General features: G+C 51.7%; 1 protein-coding gene across 39 annotated transcripts in view; it reads right to left on the reverse strand.

Annotated features, from left to right (window-relative positions):
* LOC121441900 (CUGBP Elav-like family member 4) overlaps window positions 1–23,041 on the reverse strand; it is a 278,628-nt gene that overhangs the window by 10,930 nt on the left and 244,657 nt on the right. For 8 of the 39 annotated variants that reach the window (XM_041643273.1, XM_041643265.1, XM_041643280.1 and 5 more), the window contains exons 4-11: window positions 15,211–15,339; window positions 14,745–14,824; window positions 14,256–14,399; window positions 13,032–13,179; window positions 11,287–11,436; window positions 6,833–6,898; window positions 5,378–5,461; window positions 2,360–2,443 (exon numbers count right to left, since the gene is read on the reverse strand). In XM_041643273.1, coding sequence (XP_041499207.1) covers window positions 2,360–2,443; window positions 5,378–5,461; window positions 6,833–6,898; window positions 11,287–11,436; window positions 13,032–13,179; window positions 14,256–14,399; window positions 14,745–14,824; window positions 15,211–15,339 — 885 coding nt within the window. Of the gene's footprint in view, window positions 1–2,299; window positions 2,444–5,377; window positions 5,462–6,832; window positions 6,899–11,286; window positions 11,437–13,031; window positions 13,180–14,255; window positions 14,400–14,744; window positions 14,825–15,210; window positions 15,340–23,041 lie in introns of all 39 variants that reach the window. The other 31 variants (XM_041643279.1, XM_041643270.1, XM_041643282.1 and 28 more) reach the window with 11 other exon arrangements.

Here is a 23,041-nt window from a genome sequence, read left to right on the forward strand (position 1 = left end):
GTGTTTCTGAGCTCGGGGAACAGGCCCCCCTCATCTAGTTTCACTAGGCAACTAGCCAGTAGAGCAAGGGCTTCTGTGAGAAGACTGGGGCTCTGGACACTACATCCCTTGTTTACTGCTTTCCTTTGCCAGACAGCCTCCTACCCCACCTTCAGGAAGTTCCTGCCTCCCAAACACTGAAAAGCCTCAGAGGTAGGATGTTTTCCTTCCAAAGTAGGGGCCTTTGTGCTATACATTCCCTCATGAAGCTCTGGGAGGCTTATGCCGCCTCTGAGGGGTGCACGTTAGCACGGGACCGTGATTACAGCCATATGGTTTTTATAAGAAAAGAGACTGTGGCCCTTTCAGAAGGTCTGTTCAGCCATGCCTTTGTATTTCCAACTCATAGACCCCTTACAGGACCCCTCAGGGACAACTGTCACATCCCTAGTTCATAAATCAGGGCACTGAGGCTCGGAGCGCCCAATGGCTTGCCCGTGAGTGGTCACTGAAGGTCTGGCCGTAAAGGTCTCTGATAAAGGGAAGGAGGCTGTCCTGTAGGAGTCAGCCAGGAGACCCGAGTGGCTTAAGGGGGGGCAGGGGCAAGACAGAAGCCTAAGGAGAGAAGAAGGAATCAAGTAGAGGTGTATGGTCAGGGTCTCAAAAGAAAAGAAAAGGAAACCTTGGTCCTGGAGAGCGTAAGTGGTCTAAGGGACGAAGCAGTCATTTTGGAGGTACACACTGCAGAAATGACTTTGAAAATCGGGTTGTTTCCATAGGGACAGACAATAAGTCACATGTGATGTGGCTAGAGGCTCCTAGTGGTGGTCTTTATGTGATGTTTGTGGCGTAAATGACATTTGGAGAGTAGAGCACGCATGGAACTGGCTTCCAGTTTGGTTTTATATACATCATCTTAATTCATAAAGAGACGTGCCAGTCGGTAGGGAGAGGCACAGCTATGTGTTCTTCTCTTTGCTTTTCATAGCCAAGGAGACATAAGATGCTGGGGCAGCCCTGTGTGATTGGAGAAAAATGGGTTTTCTGTCATAGCTGCCAGAGGGGAGGGAGGGCACGATGGTGTCAAGATCTTGACTCTCCTGGGAGACACACCCTGAGTCCCCAAGCTTTTTGTGATCGCGTACTGGAAAGCCCTCAATACTTCATGCTTCCTGGTGCTTGGCCAGTCTGTGCTACCTTCCCTACAGTATACATCCCTACGTTCCCTGGCCATCACAGTTTGTGCTGCCTTCCCTACAATGTACATCCCTATGTTTCCTGGCCATTACAGGCTCCCACTCTCTCCTCCTACACACAGAATCTGAGAGTCACGTGAAGTTTTGGCAGACTCAGCTCTGGCTCCATGTATGGCACTCCATGGGCTCTATACTCTTATCCCTTGGGGACTCACAAGTAGATACTGCCCTAAAAGGATGTTCTGATGGAAAATGAAAAGGAGGGGGATGGGTCAAGAAGGAGCTGAAAGAAGAAGTGTGAGCATGAGGGAGGATCCCATGAGATCTGGACCTATCTGGATAAGAGTGCTGAATTTATAAAACAGGAGTCAAAGACTCCCCACAGAATGGCAGAAGTCTAGCGCAGTCCTCCCTCTCCTGTACTGTGAGCCCTCTCATCTCCTGAACCCTCATCTCCTGCCCCCTGCCTCTTCTCATTCCAGCCTCCTGCTTTCCTTATTGCTCATTGCTTGGTACTCAGCCTAGCTCGCTGCTGCTACAGAGCTATTGTGCTCAGAACGTAGACTTCCTGAGAGCAGTCTCCTCCTGGCTCCCCAACAATGCCCACTCTGGTGGCCTGAAGTGGGTGTAAGGGTGGGGTCACTGCATGGCATGCGAGGAGCAAGGAATGGGGCAGGCACGGGAAAGGTGGCGGGACAGAAAGATGGAGAGAGGGCTAAGGGGGCAGGTAGGGAGAGCCTCCTCAGGCTGACTGACCATTGGATCCTTCACCCGAGGGCTCAAGCCAGACTCTCTGAGCACGGGAGGCTGCTGGGAAGAGGAATGGACTCTGGCTCTACATGCTACACTCCCACCCCCACCCACAGTGCCCCCTTCTCTGTCTTGCTGGCTGCAGCTGGGCTTTGGGGCTAGCAAGGGATTTCTTGGCCGGAAGTGGGGGGTGGGAGCCACGTGAGTGTGAATAAGGAAAGCCGAGAAGCCAGAGGAAGAGCAGAACAGAAGAAAAGGACTGAGAGATGGAAGCTGGGCCCAGGAGCACCTGGGGCAGTGTGAAGGAGCAGGAGGAGTCGGTGGGAGCAGCCCCCATCCTAGGTGAAGCTGAATGGTTTGTTATCTTTACCCACCAAAGCATTTACTTTGGTTAGTCGCCCGATCCACAAACACTTTCGAGGAGATGACATTACCGAAAGGGAGGAACATCTGCATCAGCTCAGCGTCCCCAAACTCCTGGGGCAGATGGTAGATGAGCAGGTTACAGCCCTCGGGCCCTGCGGTAGGGGAGGGGAGGGGCAGGGAGGAGGGGTGGCAGGGTGGGGAAAAGAGAGAGACAGAGGAAAGGTGAGTTAGGCCGTGCAGCAGGGAGAGAGGGCGGGGCTAGGAGGTGGAGGCTCTTTCCCAGTCCAGGAGCTACTCCCCAAAACAGAGAGAGTTTACTGAGCCCCTAATATGAGCTCCAATCTCTTCTGGGCCTCGGGCACATCACTGAACCCTTCTGTGTCTCAGTGGTGGTTTAGCAAAAAGATCAATCATGGGTACCCTAGCAGCTCTGGGGCTGGAAGGGCAGGCAGAGTCAATGAGAAAATGGGGTTTAATATGCCAAGGTCTGATCAGCTATGCCCCTGGAAATAAGGTGCTGAGAAAGGAGCACAGAGCTTGGGGGTACTCTCCTGCCCAGTCCCTGTTCTGGGGGGCTGAGGAAATGGCCCTCCCTGTGCTGGCACTTCCTTTCTCTCCCTTTTAGCCTTAACTCACAGACCTACCAGCCAACCCAAGAGACAGGCACATAGACCCCGCAGGCTTCACACAGATCTCTTTCTAAGGCCCCGCTGCCCTGCTCCATACCTTCCACCTTCCTAGTCTTGATGGCAGAAAGCAAGATTTCCCCTTCCTGATCCAGCACATGGCACAGGAACAGCTTGAGGGAGGCTCCAGGGTTGACGGCCCCTGAGCTGCCTGCCTCATCTGAACAGCAGCTGGAATGCTTCCGCCCCACCAGAGGACATCCTTGGGCTGAATGGGACTCACCTTTGCAGCACCCCCTCACCTAGCTACACTGTCACCACTTTGCTGCTGAAGAAACGGTGTTCCAAAGAGGTCAAATCAAAAGACATAGCTGGGGGTGGAGGAGGTGAAGCCAAGCTATGAACCAAGCCTGTAGCTTCCATAATGTGAGCTCTGCTTTCTGCCTATCTGTCATGAACCATAGCCTGCCCGGCTAATTTCCAGATAAAGATGTGTTTCTTTTGCAGTGGTCAGACGGATTGATTTTAACTAAATAAATGAAAATCTTCCCAAGTCTGTATCCTGTCATCCTAAGAAGCATCTGCCATGTATCCCTTAGACTTTGAGATGGACTCTTCAGGGCAGAAGCCACCACTGAGGACCAATCTAAGTTACACTCCTTCAGAACTCCTCCAGATTCACACGCATGTAACAGAGTTTAGGGATTCATAGACCTTTAAGACAGAGAGATAAAGGAATCTGACAGAGAGAGAGAGAGGTAAGCAAGAAGCAGACAGTGTGGGGCCTTTGGGCTCTAGGCCTAGATCAGCAATACTGGGGCTCCTGGTCCACCCCTGTGGCTCTGATGTAATTGAGGAAGGTCTGGGCTGCAGGAAGGTAGGCCCACAGATCTCTGGGGTACTGGGTATGGGAAAATGTGATGATGTGGTCCTCAGGAGCTGTCTGATGCATGGGAATATGCCTCTTGAGGTTTAGGGGGAGGTGGTAACTGGGCAGAGAAGGGCTGTGTGTGGACATTTGCTGCCTGGGAGAGCAGACCCAAGTGAGTGTAATACGCACATCTCTCTAAGGAACTGCCCTCTGTTCTTACTGTGTAAGCAATGGAGCCGAGGGACTCTGTGTGGAGTTACCTAAACAGGCTATGGTGAGTCTGGGAGTCAGACCCAGAGGGGTGTAGTTCAAAGTCCACACTGCTGGAGGCTCTCTCACCAAAGGGATTTGGATCAGTGTGTACTCAAAGTCATATGAGAGTAACCTAAACTCCAGATCACGGACAGTGTCTGCTTCAGGAGCAGCCTGCCTGACATTCAGAAACCACTGGAACCTGCCATGTGAACTGCTGGAACAGACTTGGTGGCCTTGTTACAGGACACCCTTACTAGGAGGTGAAGAAGATGAGGTTTGGTTGTGTTCCTCATTCTCAAGCTCTGCTTTCTGTGACAGGGCCCCTGGGACGATTTATATAGTCTCCTATCTTGTTGCTTCTGTGGCTTTTGGGTACTGGGAGGAAAACTGATGAGTGGCGTCATGACTCTCTGCCAAGGCTCTGGTCTTGCTTGTCCTCTACCCACACTCTGACTTCTGCCCACACATGACCATCTAGGGCATCCCTCTTCACTGAGCTGCACTGTTACCGTCAAACACCTCATCCTACCTGTGGAGCCTGTCTGGGAATGTCACCTTTCTCTCCCCATCACCCGGAGGGGACATGCATCCTGCATAGGATAAACTAGTCTCCTGTGCCTGCTCCTTCCAGTCTTGAGCATTTATCTCTGCCTGCCCTCCACACTGACCAAGTCCTACCCCTCAGGGAAGGCAGGTGGGCTATGCCTCCTGCAGCACCTCACTTCCCTGACCACCTGAGGCTAGCCACCATCTCCTCAGTGCCCAGTGTTGCAAAGGCTGCCCCGTTGCTGGAGCCCCACTTCCCAGCTCTGTTTTCTCTCTTTGGGATCACAGCCGATGGACCTCAGAAGATCACTACAGGGGATGGAACTACGTGTTCTCTGGAGCAGGGACAAGGCCTCCACCAGCAAATACATTCTTAACTTCTTCTACCAGGTCTTGTTTTGAAGAATGATTGGTAGGGCTTGCGGCAGCAGGAAAACAACCTCCCCATTCTCAAGGGTTGGTTTTTAAAGACCAATGTACATGCATGTGAGCTGTGTCAAACCACAAATTACAGTAGGGAGTAGAGAAGGTGCCTTGGGCATGGCTTGCTGGCTCCAGGGGTATGGTATCCTGTCACCTGCCCTGGGGCCAGACTACTTTGTCTTGAGGGCTTCTTACAAGATGCACACCTCCGGTATGAATAGGAGAGTACCTCTTCTAGCCCAGCAGCTCTCCCACCCACCTCCGTGTTCACAGCTAACCAAAGGCCTGTCAGAGGCCTGGGGAGGCCAGAGGCCCAGGGAAGCAGCCTCTTCAGGGAGTGGGGAGGAACAGGGGATGAGACTCACCTTCTCTCTGTTGCTGGGGAATCATTGGCGGTGGCTGGGGAAAGGCCTGGCTTATCTGACCATAGGCAGCAGGGTAGGCAGCTGCTGGAGAGCCGAAGAAAAAGTCAAGAGATGGCAACAGGGCGCAGAGAGACATAGACAGGGTGGGAGGCCAGAATAAAGAGAGAGATTTCAGTGTCAGCAAGAGCCACCAGCCACAGGCTGTACAGCAGCTCAGAGAAAGCAGCTCTGTTTGGGTTACCTATGGAGGGGAAATGTCAGTATGAAGATCAACGATTCCTCTGTGTGTGTGTGTGTGTGTGTGTGTGTGTGTGTGTGTGTCTGTTTATGTGACTGTGTGTGTATGTGTCTCTGTGTGTGTGTCTGTGTATGTGACTATGTGGATGTGTCTGTGTGTGTATCTGTGTGTATCTGTGTATATATATATGTCTGTGTGCATGTGACTATGTGCATGGACCATCATAGCTGACCTACTTCTGCTCAGATGATACCTGGTGGGGTATAAGGAGCTGCCCGATGAAATGTGGCTGTGTGTTCCCCAGGAGTATGCCTGATGTTCCCTGTGATTGGTTGGAAAAGCTTTGGTCAGAGGGAGGGCAGAAGGGCTCTCTCTCCTAGCAGCCCAGCCTGGCTCCCAGGGCTGCAGAGCCTGAGGTTGGAGCTGGGAAGGGTCCAATAGCAGGGCCTCTTCTTGGCTCCAACTAAGCAAGGACAACTTTCCCTGAGATCCCATCTTTTGGGGTAGCCCCATCTCCCACAGAGGGGCGTCACTAGATCTCCATAGTAAGTGAAGACGCGCCCTAGCCAGCCCAGGCAGTGGACACAGGCTGGGTAGGGATGACAAGAGTATGTGGCCAAGTGGTGGGGCAAAGGGAGAGGCTTGACTGACAGCGTGGCTGGATTCTATGACACCTGGCCTGCTGGCCTCAGGCCACCTCTTCCTGCCTGCCTGTCCATTTTGCTGCCTCTCCTCTGGGCTCCATCTTACTTGCCTGGATAGGAGAAGCTGCTTCCCCTCCAGAGTTGCTCCTCCTCTCATATCCAGGCCTCTGCTTTCTGGGTCAGAGACCATGGACTGCACAGAGCAGCAACCAACGTAGCTATGCAACATGGGACTATCAGGCACATTGGCCCTGGCAGGTAGTGCCATAGGGACAGGAAAGCAAATGTGTCACTGCACATCAAGGGCAAAACTTTACTCTGGCTCACCAACTCAAGGAGTTCTGGCCCTCTCTCCACCCCATGTGAGGGCACCATGTAGAGAATCCCAGGTGGAAGACAGCTGGGTGGTGATGAGAACAGTGCCAGCTCCGCCCTCCCTCCTTCCATCTAGAGCCCCCACTACTCCCTCCCCGCCTCATGCAGGCCTGGGAGCAGGGCTGGAGAGGGAAGGTATGGTGTATGGAAAGACGGGTAGAGCTGGTGAAAGAGCCAAGAGGCTGCGTGGATACTAACGTCCTGCGTAAGGCTGCACTCCAGCGTAGGCCTGCTGCAGGGGGTCCGCTGCGGTGGGGCTCTGTGCTGTAGGAAGCCAAGACACCAGAGGTCAGTGACATCCACCTGAGCTAGTCCCTGCCCCCACCATGCCAAGCGTGGCTTTGCTGCCCAACCCTGGTCACCACAGACCGGCTCCAAGGCAGGACAGCTGAGACAGGCTCCTGTTGGAGTTCTCTGATCTGTACCCAAAACCTAAGTAGGTACTGAACTGTCCGTTCTAGCTGGGAAGTGCATAGTGAAGCTGACCTGGGGTGGGGCTGAGACCAGTTCATGCAGAAGTTTGTGAAGTCTGGGGAGAGGTGCCAGACCATGGGGGCCCTGGCCCTGGAGAGGGACTGAGCAGCCAACGGTGCTCACTTAGGTTGGGGGTTTTTGTTTACAGATCCCCAGAAGAAGGTAGGAGCAGTGAATGAAAGCTCTGGGAAGACTGGCCCTGACTCTGTCCCTGTGCTGGGTGGGTTTTTGTCATGTGACACAAGCTAGAGTCATCTGGGAACAAAAACCTCAACTGAGAAGATGCCTCTATCAGACAGGCCTTTAGGCAAGTTTGCAGGGAATTTTCTTGACTAATGGTTAGTGTAGGAGAGCCTAGCTCGTAGTTGGCAGTGTCACCCTTGGGAAAGTGGTCCTGAGTTATATCATAGGTTGAGCCAATCATGGGGAAGAAGCCAATAAGCAGCCCTACACCATGGCTTCTGCTTCAGTTCCTGCCCTAGGTTCTTACTTTGGCTTTCCTCAAGAGACTGTGGCCCATGATATGTAGGCAAATAAACCCTTTCCATACCATGGTGATTACCAATAGAGCTTGGAGAAAGATACCTCCCAGAGAAGTCAAGGAGCTAGAACAAGAGAAGCACCTTGAATGGAAACTTTACCAAGACCCTTGGGGAAACTGGACTGGGGAAAGACTTGCTTTGCCTCTGGCCTTCGTTGGTGCTGAGGGGCTTTCAGTAGAATTAAGTATGGACTAGTAGTGGGTACAGTCCTTGATTGCTGAGGCCCCTGATGATTGACATGAGGAGTGGGCTGGCCCAGGGAGATGCACAGAGATAGATGTCCACACACAGGGAGGATGCAACCCCACTGTGTTGGGAATAAACTGTTTAACCCTAGATGGCAGGGGAAAGCCCCTGGGCTCACATGTCCTTTAACCAGCCAAGCTAACTACCTGTCAGGCTTCAATGCCTTTAACGGGGACAATGCCCACTTCTTTTTGAGCTCTTGTTCTCAAGTAAAATTCCACATGGGAAACAGCACCTAGGGCTCAGAGGAGCCTCTAGAAAAGCCTGAGACAAAAGTCCCTATAGATAAGCAGGTGACAGATACAATACGCACTAGGAATTGGGGGCATGCACAACCCTCCACAGGTGGGGCTCTGCCTAGCAGGAGGGAGCTAAAGAGGGGTCATAAAAGGTATTTCCTGCCTGGGGCTGTTCCAGCCCAATACCCAATCCCTACTTTTCTCCATGGTGGAGACCAGAACCAAGAACTCCAAACTGATACTCGACAGAGCTAATTCCTGCTCCCTCTTTCTTTTGCTTTCTTCTGAGCTCTCTAGATGACAGCCATATCTGGTTTGTTATCTTGGTCTTTCTGGATGCTCACTCTTACAGCACCTTTATGCATGTAAGAAATGGTGCTCTTTCTAACAGAGCGAAGTTTGAAGCCAATGTGCAAAACAACGTGTAAAGTTTAGAGGCAGTGCCCAGCCTAGTGCGGGGGAGCTCAGCAAACACTACATGGGGAGGAAGGTATAAATAGTTCTCAGTGCTTGTCAGAGCAAGTCCTTGGAAGGTGGTATGTGGCTCTTAGAACCACATACATTGTTGGGTGGTGCTGGTGCAGGCCTTTAACCCCAGCGCTCATGGAGACAGAGGCAGGTGGATCTCTGTGAGTTCAAGGCCAGCCTGGTCTACAAAGTGAGGTCCAGTACAGAGAAACCCTGACTTGAAAAACCAAAAACCAAAAAAAAAAAAAAAAAAAAAAGAAAGAAAGAAAGAAAGAAAGAAAAAGACCACACACATTAGGAACTTCCAACATGGAACATGGTCGTGAGCAAGATGGGAGAACAGAGGAGCTACTGGGGCTAAGATTGGAGAGCAGCATGCAGAGGACCCCTCTCTGCTTTTCTGCCTAACGACCTCATTAGTAACTGCCAAAGAGCGAACATTTTGAAGGATCTCGCTCATTACGGTGGCTCCAAACTCTGCATTTAAAGATGGTAAATTAATTTTTTTAATGTACTACTTTTCTTCTTCCATTCCCTGCATCCCTCCTCTGGTTCTGTCAGGGAATTGTTTATGGGATATGGCAGATTATTACAAATAGGGGGGAAAATGTCTCCAAGCTCCATCAGAGAAATGGCTCACAGATGCTGGTGAGGGTGGGGAAGGAATTGGGGATCCAGATGGGCTTAGTGGCAGAGGAGAGTGGGGGATGCCCAGATGTGCCAGGGGTGGCATCTCCCAGTCACCAGGCCTGAGATTAGCACAGTCACTTCTGCCTCCAGCATGCCCCTGGCCCACCTGTGCCAGGCAGGATCCCCATGCTTACAGAACACTGGTGGGCTCTAACAAGTCCCTCTCCAGACCCCTGCGGCCTGAGGGCTGCATTCTAGGCCATGAACTGGAATCAAGGACAATTCTGTGTCCAGAACTAGGCAGTTCTTCTCTCCCATGTTCCTCCAGCATGGAGATCACACTCTACTATTGCTACAACCTGTGTATACTGCAGTGTCCTTCTAGACTGTGAAATCAGAACCTCCAAGCTGCTAGGTTTTGTCAGGACCCATAGTGGTTTCTGATGAGCGTCAATCTGCCCCACCTAGGTGAGTCTGCTGCAGACTGGGCTCTTGTCCTTATTGGGCCTGCCTCCTAACAATTCTGCTCCTTCCAAGTAGGCCTTTCCTGCATCTGGGTGTCTGGAACAGCCCACCCTAGAGCTGTGCTCTCTGTTTACCTTAACTGTTAAAGTTTGGCATGGGTTTGCTCCCCAGGAATGCTCCTGGGGTTCTCTAGCCTGTAGGAATCTTCACTTGAGTCTTTGGCCATCTTGAACCAGAGGACATTTCCCTCTTGATTGGTTTAAGTGTGCTGCTTAAAGATGGAGTAGGACAGGAGATATGGTGCCCTCAACTGAACTTTGACCCCCTAGGGGACAATCCAATGTCCTGGAATCCTAGCATCTAACAAAGACTGGGCTTTTATGACCCCTTCCTCTGATAGCCAGAAAGGAGGACTGCTGTGGGATTCCCCTCTATATGCTGTGAATATGTTTTGTTACCACTGGTTAATAAAGAAGCTGCTTTGGACCTATGGCAGGGCAGAATAGAGCAAGGCAGAAATTCAAAACAGATAGAGGAGAAAAGAAGGTGGAGTCAGAGAGATGTCATGTAGCTACCAAAAGAGAAAGATGTCAGCTGCCAGTCAGAACCTTACCAGTAGACCACAGCCTTGTGGTAATTTACAGATTAATAGAAATGGATTAATTTAAGATGTAAGAGTTAGCTAAAAATATGCATAAGCTATTGGCCAAACAGTGTTTTAATTAATATAGTTTTTGTGCTATTATTTCAGGTCTGGGTGAGCAGAAAGCGACCGAGCAGCCTCCATCTACGAAGGACCGTGCCTTGCGCATCTCTTTTATGTGGCTACTTGATAGTCTAGGACTCTGGACCCTGCTTCCCTGCCCTGATTTCTGTCATCCTTCCTGTGAGAAGGAAGAAGTGTTTCAGGACAACTGCATGCTCTTGTTATGTGAGGATCACTGGATTTGACAGGAACAAAGTCATTTGGCAACCAGCAATGGGTCTTCTTGTTTATCTTTAGTTCCACGTCCTGAACCCAGGAGCTGGCCTCAGGAGCTGTCCAGAGTGCTGACCTGTGTGTGTGTATGTGTGTGTGTGTGTGAGTGTGTGTGTGTGTGTGTGTGTGTGTGTGTGTGTTTGCGCGTGACAGAGAGCATCAGAAGACTAGACTGGAATGTCATGGCTAGACTGTCAGTCAAAGTAACTGCAGTTCTTTTTGCAATGACTCCTTCGTTACTTGTCACTAAATGAGGTTATTCTTTTAGCTTCTTCCCTTCTAGTTATTGCAGCCCAAGTTCCCAGTCAGTTCGCAGTTGCTGGCCCCTTTTCTCCACCTGGGTTGTACAATGGCTCTCAGTGCTTTTTCATCCTGCACACAGCCCCTGGGATGGAATTCTCTCTTATGGATCAGAAGGCACTCCCCCATGTTAGGATTTTGGTGCTTTCTCTCTCATTATAGGTTCCCTGAAGTAGATGCTCTGATCACATTGGTGGCCCCACCAGGGGATGGCCGAAGGAGCTCCCACAGCACAGAGGGCTGGAGTTGTGCATCTCTTCTTCTGACAGTGAGTGAGAAGGGGGAAGGGGGGCCACTAGACATGCTTACCTGGGTATGGGTGGATGCCATTGGCAAACACAGCTTCCGCAGCAGGCTGCCCATTGGCCTGTGGGGGGAGGCCAGTGAAGCCATTCACCCCAATGGGGGATGGGATGCTAGGCACAGCTGGTGCAGTGATGCCTGGAGGGGTGCTGCCACCTAGTTTGGGGGGTATAGAGGGATTGGGGAAGAGGTAAGACAAGGAACAGTAAAGGTGAGAAAGGCTGAGTCATGGAGTTCTACCTTGCTAGCTCTCCGGGCCTGGGGACAGACTTGGACCTTACACAACCACCCTGTTTTGGTGGTAAACTATGCTTGGCTTAATTTCTTGAATGTAACACCTTCATTTATCCCAGATTATTCATTGTTCAAGGCAGAGCCCCCATGCCATGAAGACTTCTCTAACTACTGATGGGTATCCTTGAATCTGGAGCACACAGACTCTAGATCCCATGTCCTTGACTCTATCCACCTTTGGCCCTTGGTTCTTTTTCAGTGGCTCTTGCCCACTCCAGCTAAGTCAGGACTGACTGATCCTTTTTGGGTCCATGGGAGGCCTATCTGCTTCTCCAAGAAGTCTTGCTATTCAACTGGAGGAACATTCTAGATTCTTACACAGAGCAAGAAAGGACAATTTAGAGTCCAATCTCAGCCCTATTTGGCTTCGTTCAGCAGAAGCAATAGCAGTGGTTGTGGTAGTGATGATTAAGTTAGGGCCAGATGACAATTGCATGCATATCTCCACCATATTCCAGGTGGTAGATATCAAGATGTCAGACTGTTATTGTCCTGAAGCCCCAAAGGGTGGAAAGTGCCTTTCAATTGCAGCTGAGGCTGACCCACTTCCCAGACCCGTGAGTGTTCCTGATGTTGGGAATCAGGACTAAATAACAGGGTGATGCTTTAGTTGAGTCCAGAGATATCTCAGTCTATGAGGCTCTGAGCTGGGAAAGGAACAGCTGGACCTCGGGGAGATTGCTGCTGTGGTCTGGGACAGAGAGCCAGAATGCTTGGTAGAAGAGAGCCCACCATATCAACCCAGCCTAGGGCTGGGATTTAGAGCCTAGGGCTTCTCAGCATTGACACTGTCGTCACCTAGAGCCAGATAGTTCCTCTAGGGAGCTGACCTGTGTACTGTGAGATGTGCAGCAACACCCTTCCGGCCTCTACACACTCGATGATAGTTGTGCTCCTTTCTTCTGAGCCGTGACAAGCAAAAACTGTGGGCATTGCCAGATAGCCTAGGGCTGGGAGGCACAATTGTACTGGACAAGAGTCACGAACAAACAAAAACATTGTTTTGTGAGATGGTTGGTTGCAGTGCCCATCCATGGATGATTCCAGGTTCTCCAGCTGGTTGTGTAGTTTCTTGGAAAATGCCCATTAGTCTAGGTTGGCATAAAGAGGGAGGCCAAGGCAACTGAACAGGAAGGCTATGCTGGACTTTGAATGGAGGTGGTTTCATGTCACTTTCTTCCCAGACGGTGGTTGTTAATACAGGTAAAGATAGGTTGACGTGAGGCAAGGACTGACAACTTGAGAGAAACTATCTCACACTGGAATCCTATTGTGGATTCCATGGGGCCCACATCTCTTCTTCCCTTGAGCACCTACAGATTAGAACAATTTTGAGACAAACTACCTGGGCCTAGAGCCTGTGTGTTCTTACTGTAGAATGAGCCACTAGTCATTGTAATGATGTCCCAGCCTGTGCCATGATACTCCCTCCCCAGGCCAGGGACCTGCTGGCTCACCTGAGGTTGGGGTCATAGGTGCGGCTGCCAGGCCGTTCATGTTGAGGGCCGCCATCTGCTGCATCTGGGCGGCAGCAAAGGCAGCCATGGGATTCAGGTAGCCTCCTTGTGCAACCGATGCCATGAGGGCCGCTTGCTGCTGCATCAGCTGGGGCAGAGGGAGTGGAAAAAATATCACGCGCTTCCAGGAGGGCAACCCTCCCACCAGGGGCTTAGCTCCTGGAGACCAACTTCTGAGCCTCAGGGAGCTGGTACAGTCTCTTGGTCACTACCCCTTGAAAGCCCTGAGGCCTCCCCAGGATTTGCTTGCTTTAGTCTCCACTTCCCTGGGAATTAACTACTTAAAACAAGGAGCAGTAAGACCTTTGGTAACCTAAGCTGTTCAGGGTAGGGAAAGGGACTATGTATGCTCGTTGGCAGGTCTGTGTAAGGCATGCTATTGTGGAGAATGGCAGCCAGACTCTTGAATGAGCCGCATACAGTTAACAGGGGAATTCTTGCTCAAATTGGTCACATAGAAAAGTGAGGAGAAACATGACTAGACCTTCCAATGTTATTGCAAAGGTGAGTGGGGGCTGAGGAGGTTGCATAAGTAGTCAGAGCTAGACTGCTCAGGACATCATTGGTGTTTGCATGGTTAGAGCCTGAAACCCTGCAACCCTGGAGGACCTCGAGGCCAGCACGCAGGGACGGTGGCTACAAGTCCGGAGGCAGGAGAGGGTGCTATATTGAAGAGGATGCAACTGTGAAAGAAATAAGCTGGAGGGCCAGAGTAGAGGGAGCGTGGGTACTCGAGGCTCCGGGTCAGTCACTTCACACAAGCCCAGGGGTGACAGAGTCCTGAGGAAAACCCCTGGGAGTGGAGTTTGTATAATGAGAACCAAACGCCTGACCATTACCCCACTGGTGCTTCCCAGTCTTCACACTGATTTGAGGAGGGGATGCGGGCGACCCATCTGGCCTTCTCTAGGAGCCCCTTTTTGAACATCAGGACAGCAGCCCACCTCCTCCTGGCAATGATCCTCACCTGGATTCTTTCAAGCCCTGAAGCTATCCCTATCTGGGTTCTCCTAAGCCCTGAAGCTACTCTCTTTGGGTTTACGCTTGACACTTCACTCTGGGGACAGAGCAATATGTTTGAGTAGGCATCCCTGTATTCTGGGGCTCTGGGGAGGGGTGTTTGAGCTCCAGAACAAATCCCCGCCCACCCTTGCCCCCACTTACTGCCTGAGCGTAGGCCCCGTAGGCCCCGAAGGGGATGGCCATGGGGTTGAACATGCCCATCTGGCCAGCCATCTGCTGCATTCGTCGCATCGTACGCTCCTTGTCAGTGTCTGCAAACTTGACCACCAGGCTGGAGGAGGCTCCCTGCAGCCAGGGCGGCACATGAGATCTGCATGCCCCAGACTCCACCCCAGTGTCCCTGCCCTGCCTGGCCCCACTTCCTCCCCTGCACTCTTTGTGGGGGTCATCCAGGAGTAACAAGTCTCAAGTCCACTTCTTCTGGGTCACCTCAATCTACCCTGATCTGAGAAACAGTGGAAAGGGTGGTGAGACCCTGCGTGCACCCCCGAGGGCCACTCTCACAGGCGTGGTCACCCTGCGCGCACCCCCGAGGGCCACTCTCACAGGCGTGGTCACCCTGCGCGCACCCCCGAGGGCCATTCTCACAGGCGTGGTCACCCTGCGTGCACCCCCGAGGGCTACACTCACAGGCATGGTCTGGCTGCCGTGTAGAGCATTGATGGCGGCTTGTGCCTCAGCGTGGGAGGAGTACTTCACAAAGGCGCACCCTGCGGGAATAGGACAGATTGAGCCATGGCCTTGAGGACCCAGAAAGAGAGATACAGAGGGACAAACAGACAGAGACACACAGAGAAAGTCAGAGAGAGATGTGGCACAGAAACAGGGTGAGCAGAGAAGATGTTCCCCACGAGGAGCATAAAATGTGAAGGGAATAAGACAGTGATGGAAAAGGGCACAGAGCATAGGACCCACGGCCTCCTCCCCTCTTGGTCTCTACAAGGACCACCTGGGAGCGCTAGCATCCTTCTCAGGCTTGTGCCCACGCGCATACACACACACACACCCATGCGCATACACACACCCACACCCACGCGCGCGCGCACACACACACACACACACACACACACACACACACACACACACACACCCTTACCCTTGCTGTTGCCGTCCGGCCCGCGCAGGATAGTGCACTCCTCAATGTTCCCGAAGGCCTCGAAGAGGCGGCGAACGTCGTCTTCGGATTGCTGCTTGTTGAGCATGCCCACGAAGAGTTTTCTATCTTCTAGAACAAAATTAGGAGATGCTTACCCGGGCCAGGGGCGGAGCACTGCAGGGGGCGGGCCGCCGGCAAAAGGGCGCGGCCAGAGAAGGAGGGCAACGGGGTAGGGGAGGAGCTTGGCAGGAGGGGGCGTAGCTCACAGCCAGAGCAAAAGCAATAGGGAGGGTGAGGGAAGATCTTGGCTGGAAGGTACGAAGCTCACAGCGGCCAGAGGTGGGTGGGGTGCAGACAGAAGCTTGGCTGGAAGCAGCGAGGTTTTGTGTTGGGGGGGAAGGGGGGCGCGGGCCAGGGGCGGGGGAGCAGAGCATCAGCAGGAGCTGGATGGCAGCGACTTCCTCTGCCTCCTTCTGCTAGAAGACAGCTCTCTGAGAAGCCTGGTCCCTGGTCTGACTTCTGGCACACGGGCCATCTGGGCTACCTCGTAGTCCCTTCCTTCTTCTAAACCCCATCTTCTCTAGCGCAGGAATGAATTGCAATGGGTAGTCTTCCTGAAACCTTGGCTGGTGCCGTTTGCTCCACATGGAAGGTCCCAGGCAGAGTCCTTTCCTAGGACAGTCTCTTGCCAATGCGCCTTGTACCTCCTCTCACTTACTGCTTTGCCTGTAAGATTGTTATCTGTCTGCTTTCCTCCCCACCATCCTATCTCCAAGTTGCTCCCCGGAGAAAAACAGTAGATATTCTGTAGCACAGGGTCAGGACCTGTGGCAGGCAGCATGCCCCTTACAGATCGGAACACTCTTCCCAAGCCATCCCAGGTCCTTCCCCACCAACCTGGGGATGAATTTTGGCTGCTCACCTAAACCGCTGGTGATGTGTGGTCAACTCCTGGGTCAGGAACCAGTAGCCTGACCCTCTACCATATTTGAACAGTCAAAGTTCTATGCCTGCCTTAGTTTGGATCATGGCAGGGCTGTAAGTTCCAGTCTCACTTCATCTTTAGGGTCACAGTGCCCCTGGCTCACCAACAGCAAGCTCTGGGGTGGAGGTGAACATCAGAGATCAAGAGACCGAGACAAATGAGAGAGTGTGTAAAGGGTGCCGTGCAGAAGAGAGGGGAAATGGCAGGGAAAAGGATTGGAATCAAAAATCAGAAAGAATCCAGATTAGTAGAAAGAAGAGAGAGAAAGGAAGAATAGAGCCCTTAGAGAGAGGAAGGTGGCAGCCCTTAGGATTGCCTTGCGAAGCAGCCACCACAAAGCTGAAGAGGAAGGGGAAATTTGAATACTTCAGTGCAGCCTCTGCCCCAACCAGGCACCTATTAAAGGCTCCAAGTTCGTGGACATGACTTCCAAAAGACTAAGACTAAAAGCCTGAAGCTTCTTAATATCTGGCCCTCCCTCCTGCTTTAAAAATCCCTCCCTTCCCTTCAGAACGCGTCGCATGGTGTTTTCTCCATGCTGTTGATTTAAATGCTGGAACTCAGTTCCCTGCCTCACTCTCCTGATGTCTGAATGTATTCCTTTATTATCATCGCAACAGCTTTCTGATTACATTAAAATTCATCCACAGTGCCCTTTTATTCCGCCCCTCCCCGTTGCCAGTGTTGTTTCTCCCCCTAATTTGTACTCCCCTCCCCTGAGTCCCCTTTACTATGTAGCTCTCTGGAGACCATTCTTAACATGTAGGTTACCAGACTGCCCCTTTGCTGACCGTCTTGATGATGCTGGGGAAACGGCAACTAGCTCACTTATCCCCAAAGCTACAAGACAGCAAAACAGATCTGCCTCCAGACTTCTTCCTTTCTGGTGAACCTATACAATGCACATGGTCCTATCCTTTCCATTTGGATTTTGTTACCATAGAGTTAGTCCGAAGGCTTGTGTTTCAGATCAAAGAGTGGAAGAATTGCGAGTCTGGAGTGGACCTCCTGGGCAGGCCAAGCATGTAATGCTCCTTTCCTCTCAGCTATATAACTGACTACTTCAAGCCTCAGTTTTCTACGTCTATAAAATGGGGACAATGCAGCCCTTTTGCCTATGGTTCTGGGAGTTTCTGTGAGGACAGTGCCTGGTGAGCAGTAATACAAGATTATTTGGGATTCTTCCTGCCATAGGAAGAGGGAATGGGTTGCCGTTTCTCCTTGGATTGTTCAGCCCTGATTTCTCCAAGAAAGTCACCTCTGTTCTGGAAGGCATTGAACTATTGCCAAGGCCTCAACTACTTCAGCTTCTAGATCCCAGAGCCCTTGCTTTCTGCTCCCCTACTCAACCATCCCCTCCAGCAGGGTTTATGGTGAACTTACTGTGTGCTGGGGAAACGACTCTCAAGTGAACCCTGGGTGTGGGGGTGTCCTTCTGGGTTTTTCTCTTTTAGTAGGTTGTAAGGTTGTACATAGTTCTGCAATCCCATGACAAACCAAAGCTTTTGCTGCTGCTTACCCACAGGGGTTTGCTGGGTGGTAGGTAAGGTGTGGAGCACTGGACAGTCTTGCCAGGCCAGACAACCTGAGAAGCCAGATTTTCCTTAAATCTTCCTGGTCACCTGGCAGTGTTTCCAGGACTGAGAGGCCCCCAGCATCCTTTAGGATGACTAACTGGATGGAACCAAAACAAGGGAAACTTCTGCCTGTTCTGCCCCAGCTACACTGGGCATCTCCACACGACATTTCCATTAGTTCCCCAAGATCATATGAGTCAAGCTTCTATGGCTCCAAAGAGACAAGTAGGGACCACACCAACTCATCTGAACCTGGATCTGTGTGTTCAGATTTCAAGGGTCCCGGACTATGCCCTATGGTATAATCTGGGCCCAGAAGCCCCTGTGGTCTCTTCCCTGTTTCCCATGGTGATCCCCCCACTACCTATAAAAACAGCATCCAGCACCCAGCCTCAGCCCTGTCCTGTGCATAGGAAGGCTGTGCACAGGGATGGATGTCAGAGCTGCCTGCTGCTTAGGTGACGCGGCCAGTTCCATTTCACTGGACCCAGCAGGAAAGCAAGCCCACCTTTGGGTCCTTCTGAAGCTGACAGCCAGATTGGCTGTCCTCTTCACTTAGGTCTCAGGTCAGCTGCCAGGCCTCAGAAGAGCTCTTGCACGAGGTGACTGACCCAAGTGAGAGGAGGATAATGCCTCTTTTCCTCCCTGCTCTGCTTCCCCGCTCTGTGACAGAACCAGAGCCAGTGACACGCAGATGGGCTGGGAACTGCCTCCTGAGAATGAAAGGCTTTCTGCCTGGGAAGAGGTTGAAGGAGACATCAAACCAGATCAAAGGCTGCTGGGATGGGAACTGCAATGTGATGCAAATGAAGACCCTCACCTCTCTGTCCCCCACTGGCAAGGCAGTGCCAGGCCTTGATCTGACTGGTTTCCTCCAGGACTGAGCTGTTTGATGTTGGTGTGGGAGGAAGCAGAAGCTGGAGAAAGCATCCATTCCCCCTCTCTTGCATTCTCTTAGCCAGATTTCTCCTCCCTCCTCTTCTGTCTTTAGATGGAGCCACCACTACCCACTGCTTTCTTACTCTCTCTGATATGACCTCCAGACCCTGCTCTCCACTCTTCACACGGCGGCTAGAGTGTGGGTTGTCACCTAAGATAGATCTTGTCCTTCCTGTATCCCACAATAGCTTCTGTCTCCAGGAACTGTACTGACACCAGCTCCACTCAGTTCTTCCATGAATGAATGACCATGGCTGCTCACTAGCCAACGTCTAACAGGCCTGGCATGTAGTAGATATTCAGTGAACATTTGTTGATGTCAGCAAATGAATTCCCTGCTCGGTGAGTACTGGGGGTGGAGATGGAATGTGATAGGTGCAGGGGATGTAGTACTGACCCTAGGAAAGCCTCAGAAAGTAAGAAATGAGTGTCCCCTGGAGATGAGTGGGCAGCAGCCAGTGAGAGCTGGATGCTGTAGGACTCATGGGGGCAGGGTTTGCGTGCACGTGCATTCTCTCCGGTGCCTCCCCACCACATACCGTACACACCCCTTCCTCCTTGTTATTTCAACAACTAGTATCCAAGCACCTCTCCAAAGGACTGAGTCCTGAACCTCGCCTTTGGCACTAGGAAGCCTGAGTTAGGCCTCAGACTCCTTTTCTTTCCCTTTCCTGCGCTCACCGTGTCCTGAGTAGACTCTGTATGGCTCCTGGATGCACAGAACCATCAGCCGTTAGTGATTCACTGGACTCCAGCCTACCCAGTCCCAGTGTCCATAGCTGATCAAAGCCTGCAGGCCCGCCCTCTCCCAATGCCCTGGGCATGCCTACTCTGACCCTGCTGCATTATTTAGGTTAGGCACCTTTCCATTTATCCAACAGTAATCAGACAGGACCCAGATGCTGAAGTAAGCACTCTACAGGCCTGGCAGACATTATTTGCAGTGTACAAATGAGGAAATTGAGCCACATAGAAGGTAAGGATTGTTGCGGAATTGAGTGTTTGTTTAACTATGTAAAGATGTGTCGCATTTGTTTGTATTGCAGAATAAATTGTTTATCTGTGTTGTGTGTTGCTTTTGTTTATGCTGCAAATGTAAATCTATGTAAAAAGATGTGCTGCTGTTTTACCTTGCCTGCCTAAGGCACCTGATTGGTCTAATAAAAGCTGAATGATCAATAGCTAGGCAGAGGAAGGACAGGCAGGGCTGATGGGCTTAGAAAAGGGGGGCAGCTGGCCAGGGGCTAGCCACCCAGACATGGAGGATTCAGGAAAGCAGGGCAGACAGCACACAGATGAGGAAAAGTGCCTTGGGGCAGCACAGAGAGGAATAAAAAGGGATTCGTTTAAATTTAAAAGTCTAACTAGAAACAAGCCTAAACTAAGGCTAAGCATTCATAATTAGGAATGTCTTTGTGTCACATGTGGGGGCTGGCCATCCAAGAAAGCCTGCTACAAAGGATCTTTCCCAAGAGCTCTGACCCAGACTTTGGGGAAGGCAGGACTCAGGTCGCATGGCCTGAATGGAGCTGTCACTCTTTGGCTTCTGCCACTGCTCCTGGTGGAAGATGGGGCTGCCCAGAGTTCTCACTCTGCCTTCCCACCCCACAACTCACAAATGCCCAATAAACATACTGTTTTGTGAGGACCAGGACTTCAGCTCAGAGCCCAGAAGGTGGTTGAGTGGGCAGGACATTCGTAGCCTGCTGCTCAGTTCCCAGGGATTGGCCTCATGATAATTTTGGTTGTCTGGAGGTCGCCTGACGACTCCAATTCCCATCACGAGTCTTGTCTGCCTCTCTCCCAAAAGCCTTGTTATAAAATCTCCTGATGCCCAAGAGGTAACTCTCTGTTTCGGAGTCCACAGGCCACCTGACCTGAGACGAAGGCTCTTCTTTCCCAATCACACCGGAAGTGTAGGTTGCAGATGCTAGAGCCATCCTCTGACCGCAATCTCCCTCTCCTTCCTCTAGTGTCTCCCATGTTGGCATCTGTTCAGGTCTGAGGAACAGAGCTTGAGGCATATTTAGGGAGACAGACCTAAAACTTGGGGTCTCCTATCACCCTTTAGAGGTGGGGAGCAGGACAGAAATGTTTCATTCATTCTTGTGGTCTCAGAGATGAGATATTGCTTTAGGGTTCCGAGTTGGGCCAGATCTGAACCCTTGAGTTCTGTGCAGGTTCAGGGTAGGGTCCAGAGAGAGACTGAGACCACGCCCACTTCCCTTGCTGCCCCTCTTCCTGACCTTCCATCTGTGACTCAGGCATCGCTGCTCCCAGCAGGAGCATGGGACATGTGGTGGCTCTGTCTAGAAGTCACCTTTTGCTGAGGCGGCTGTGCACAGTCATCTCTCCAGGTAACTGATTATACGTTTGATCGGCTACATTATCCTTCCCAGGCTCAGCGTACAACAGACGGCCTGGTGTTCTGTGGGGACTTCTCAGCAGCAGAACCCTGTTGTCTAATGGGGTTTCCGCTGGCGTCTGGCACAGTTGCCGGCATTTCACCCTTCACGGGATAATTTATAGCATAATGGGGCCTTTTTTCCCCCTTTATATCATGCTGGAGCATAAATTATGGCCAGTTTGTCCTCGGCTCTCAAGGAGACAGACAAAGCAGAACTGCGTTCCAGCCAGGAAAGGGGTTTCTGCAGGGCATGGCCAGTGGTTGGGTGGTCCACGGGAGAGGAGGGGGGCCGGGGATAAGAGAACAAGGACTAGAATGTAAAACACCTTGCTGACAGGGCCATACCCAGCTGCAGAGCCGGGGAAGAAACCTCGGACCTGTTTGTCTGTACTAACAGCCAAGCAGGGCCTGACATTGAGTCTCGCTGCTGGGCAGGAATAAAGCCCAGGGCAGCTGTCACTGTCTGCAGATAACCTGGCCTGGCTGTAAGCTGACCATCATGTGAGCCTCAGATCCTCCCAGCTGTGGTCTGACTTCCCACAGACTCAGAAAACAGGCATTCATAGATAACATCTGTGTCTCCGGGAGGCATCATTGCCCGAAGCACAAAGTGAGCCTTGCCATGGAGCAGAGTAAATGTTTGCCCGCTGACTTTCTGCCTATTTTACTGCTGAGGGTGATGGAGAAGGTAGCAGCTTGCATCCTGGCTCACTGGAGTAAGTATGGTGATATAAACACCTGAGTCCTGGGCACTGAGTACTGGGCACACAGTATCAGAGGGGAGGCCATGAGGCTGTGGCTCCCAAGTCCACTCCCTGCTTCTGGACATCACAAAGATCTCTGGGGTTTCCTGACTGGGGTGGGGTCTTCAGAGCCTACCTGGCACTACATCTCCCAGAATGACCTAGTGTCTGGAATGCCTCCTGAGCTCTCCCAGCAGTGAACTAATCTGGCCTTCATGCAAGACCAGGATTCAGCCCAGAGGACCTAGGCACCTCTCTGGGTCTTTTCAGAGCCTGCATCCTTCTCTCTCTTTCTGGGAATGACTGTCCTTCAGAGATAAGTAGCAGGAATCAGAGGCCTTATAGGGTGATGGTTCTCAGCTGTGGCTGTTATGTTTTTTTTTTTTTTTTTTTTCGAGACAGGGTTTCTCTGTGGTTTTGGAGCCTGTCCTGGAACTAGCTCTTGTAGACCAGGCTGGTCTCGAACTCACAGAGATCCACCTGCCTCTGCCTCCCGAGTGCTGGGATTAAAGGCGTGCGCCACCACCGCCCGGCAGCTGTGGCTGTTATGAAGATCACTTGGAAACTTTCAAAATATAGGTGCCTGGGTTGGATTGGTTGGTCTAGGGTCTAGGCATAAGTATTTTTGTTTTTGGTTTTTGAAAGATACTCAGACAATGTCAGGGTGCAGCCATTGCTGGGAAGAGCTATAATAAGCCTCTCCTGGCAGGGGTCTCCGTCCGGGTCCTACATCTCTGGCTTTCACCTGCCTGCTGATTGGTGGAGGCAGGATTCTGGGCCCTGCCAATGCTGTGAACGATGGCAGGACCACACTCCCTATGCCCTGACACCTGAGGCCAGGCATTCTCCCTGCCCCTTCCTGTCACTCACAAGACCATCTCCAATGGTGCTATTGGGTTTGTGGAAGTAGAGAAAGGAGAAGGCTATATGTCCGCAACCTTCCAGTGGCTTTTCAAGTCCCCTCTTCTTCCTTCTTCTCTCTTTGTCTGTTTCCCTCCATCCACCAGCCCAGCCCTGCTCTGAATAGAAGTCTTAGCTCCTCTGTCACTATCTAGCCCTGTTTTGCTGTCCAGCTTTGATCTACTGCGAGTCACTGTGCCCTCCCTTGGGGAACCTAGAGGGCCTGTGCTTAAGTATACATTGTGTTAACTCCTAACTGATAATGGAGTCTAGAGAGACA

Source organism: Microtus oregoni, unplaced genomic scaffold (genome assembly GCF_018167655.1).
Source record: "Microtus oregoni isolate MIOR12 unplaced genomic scaffold, Mior012 000083F_ref0000379, whole genome shotgun sequence".
NCBI classification, from domain to species: Eukaryota; Metazoa; Chordata; class Mammalia; order Rodentia; family Cricetidae; genus Microtus; species Microtus oregoni.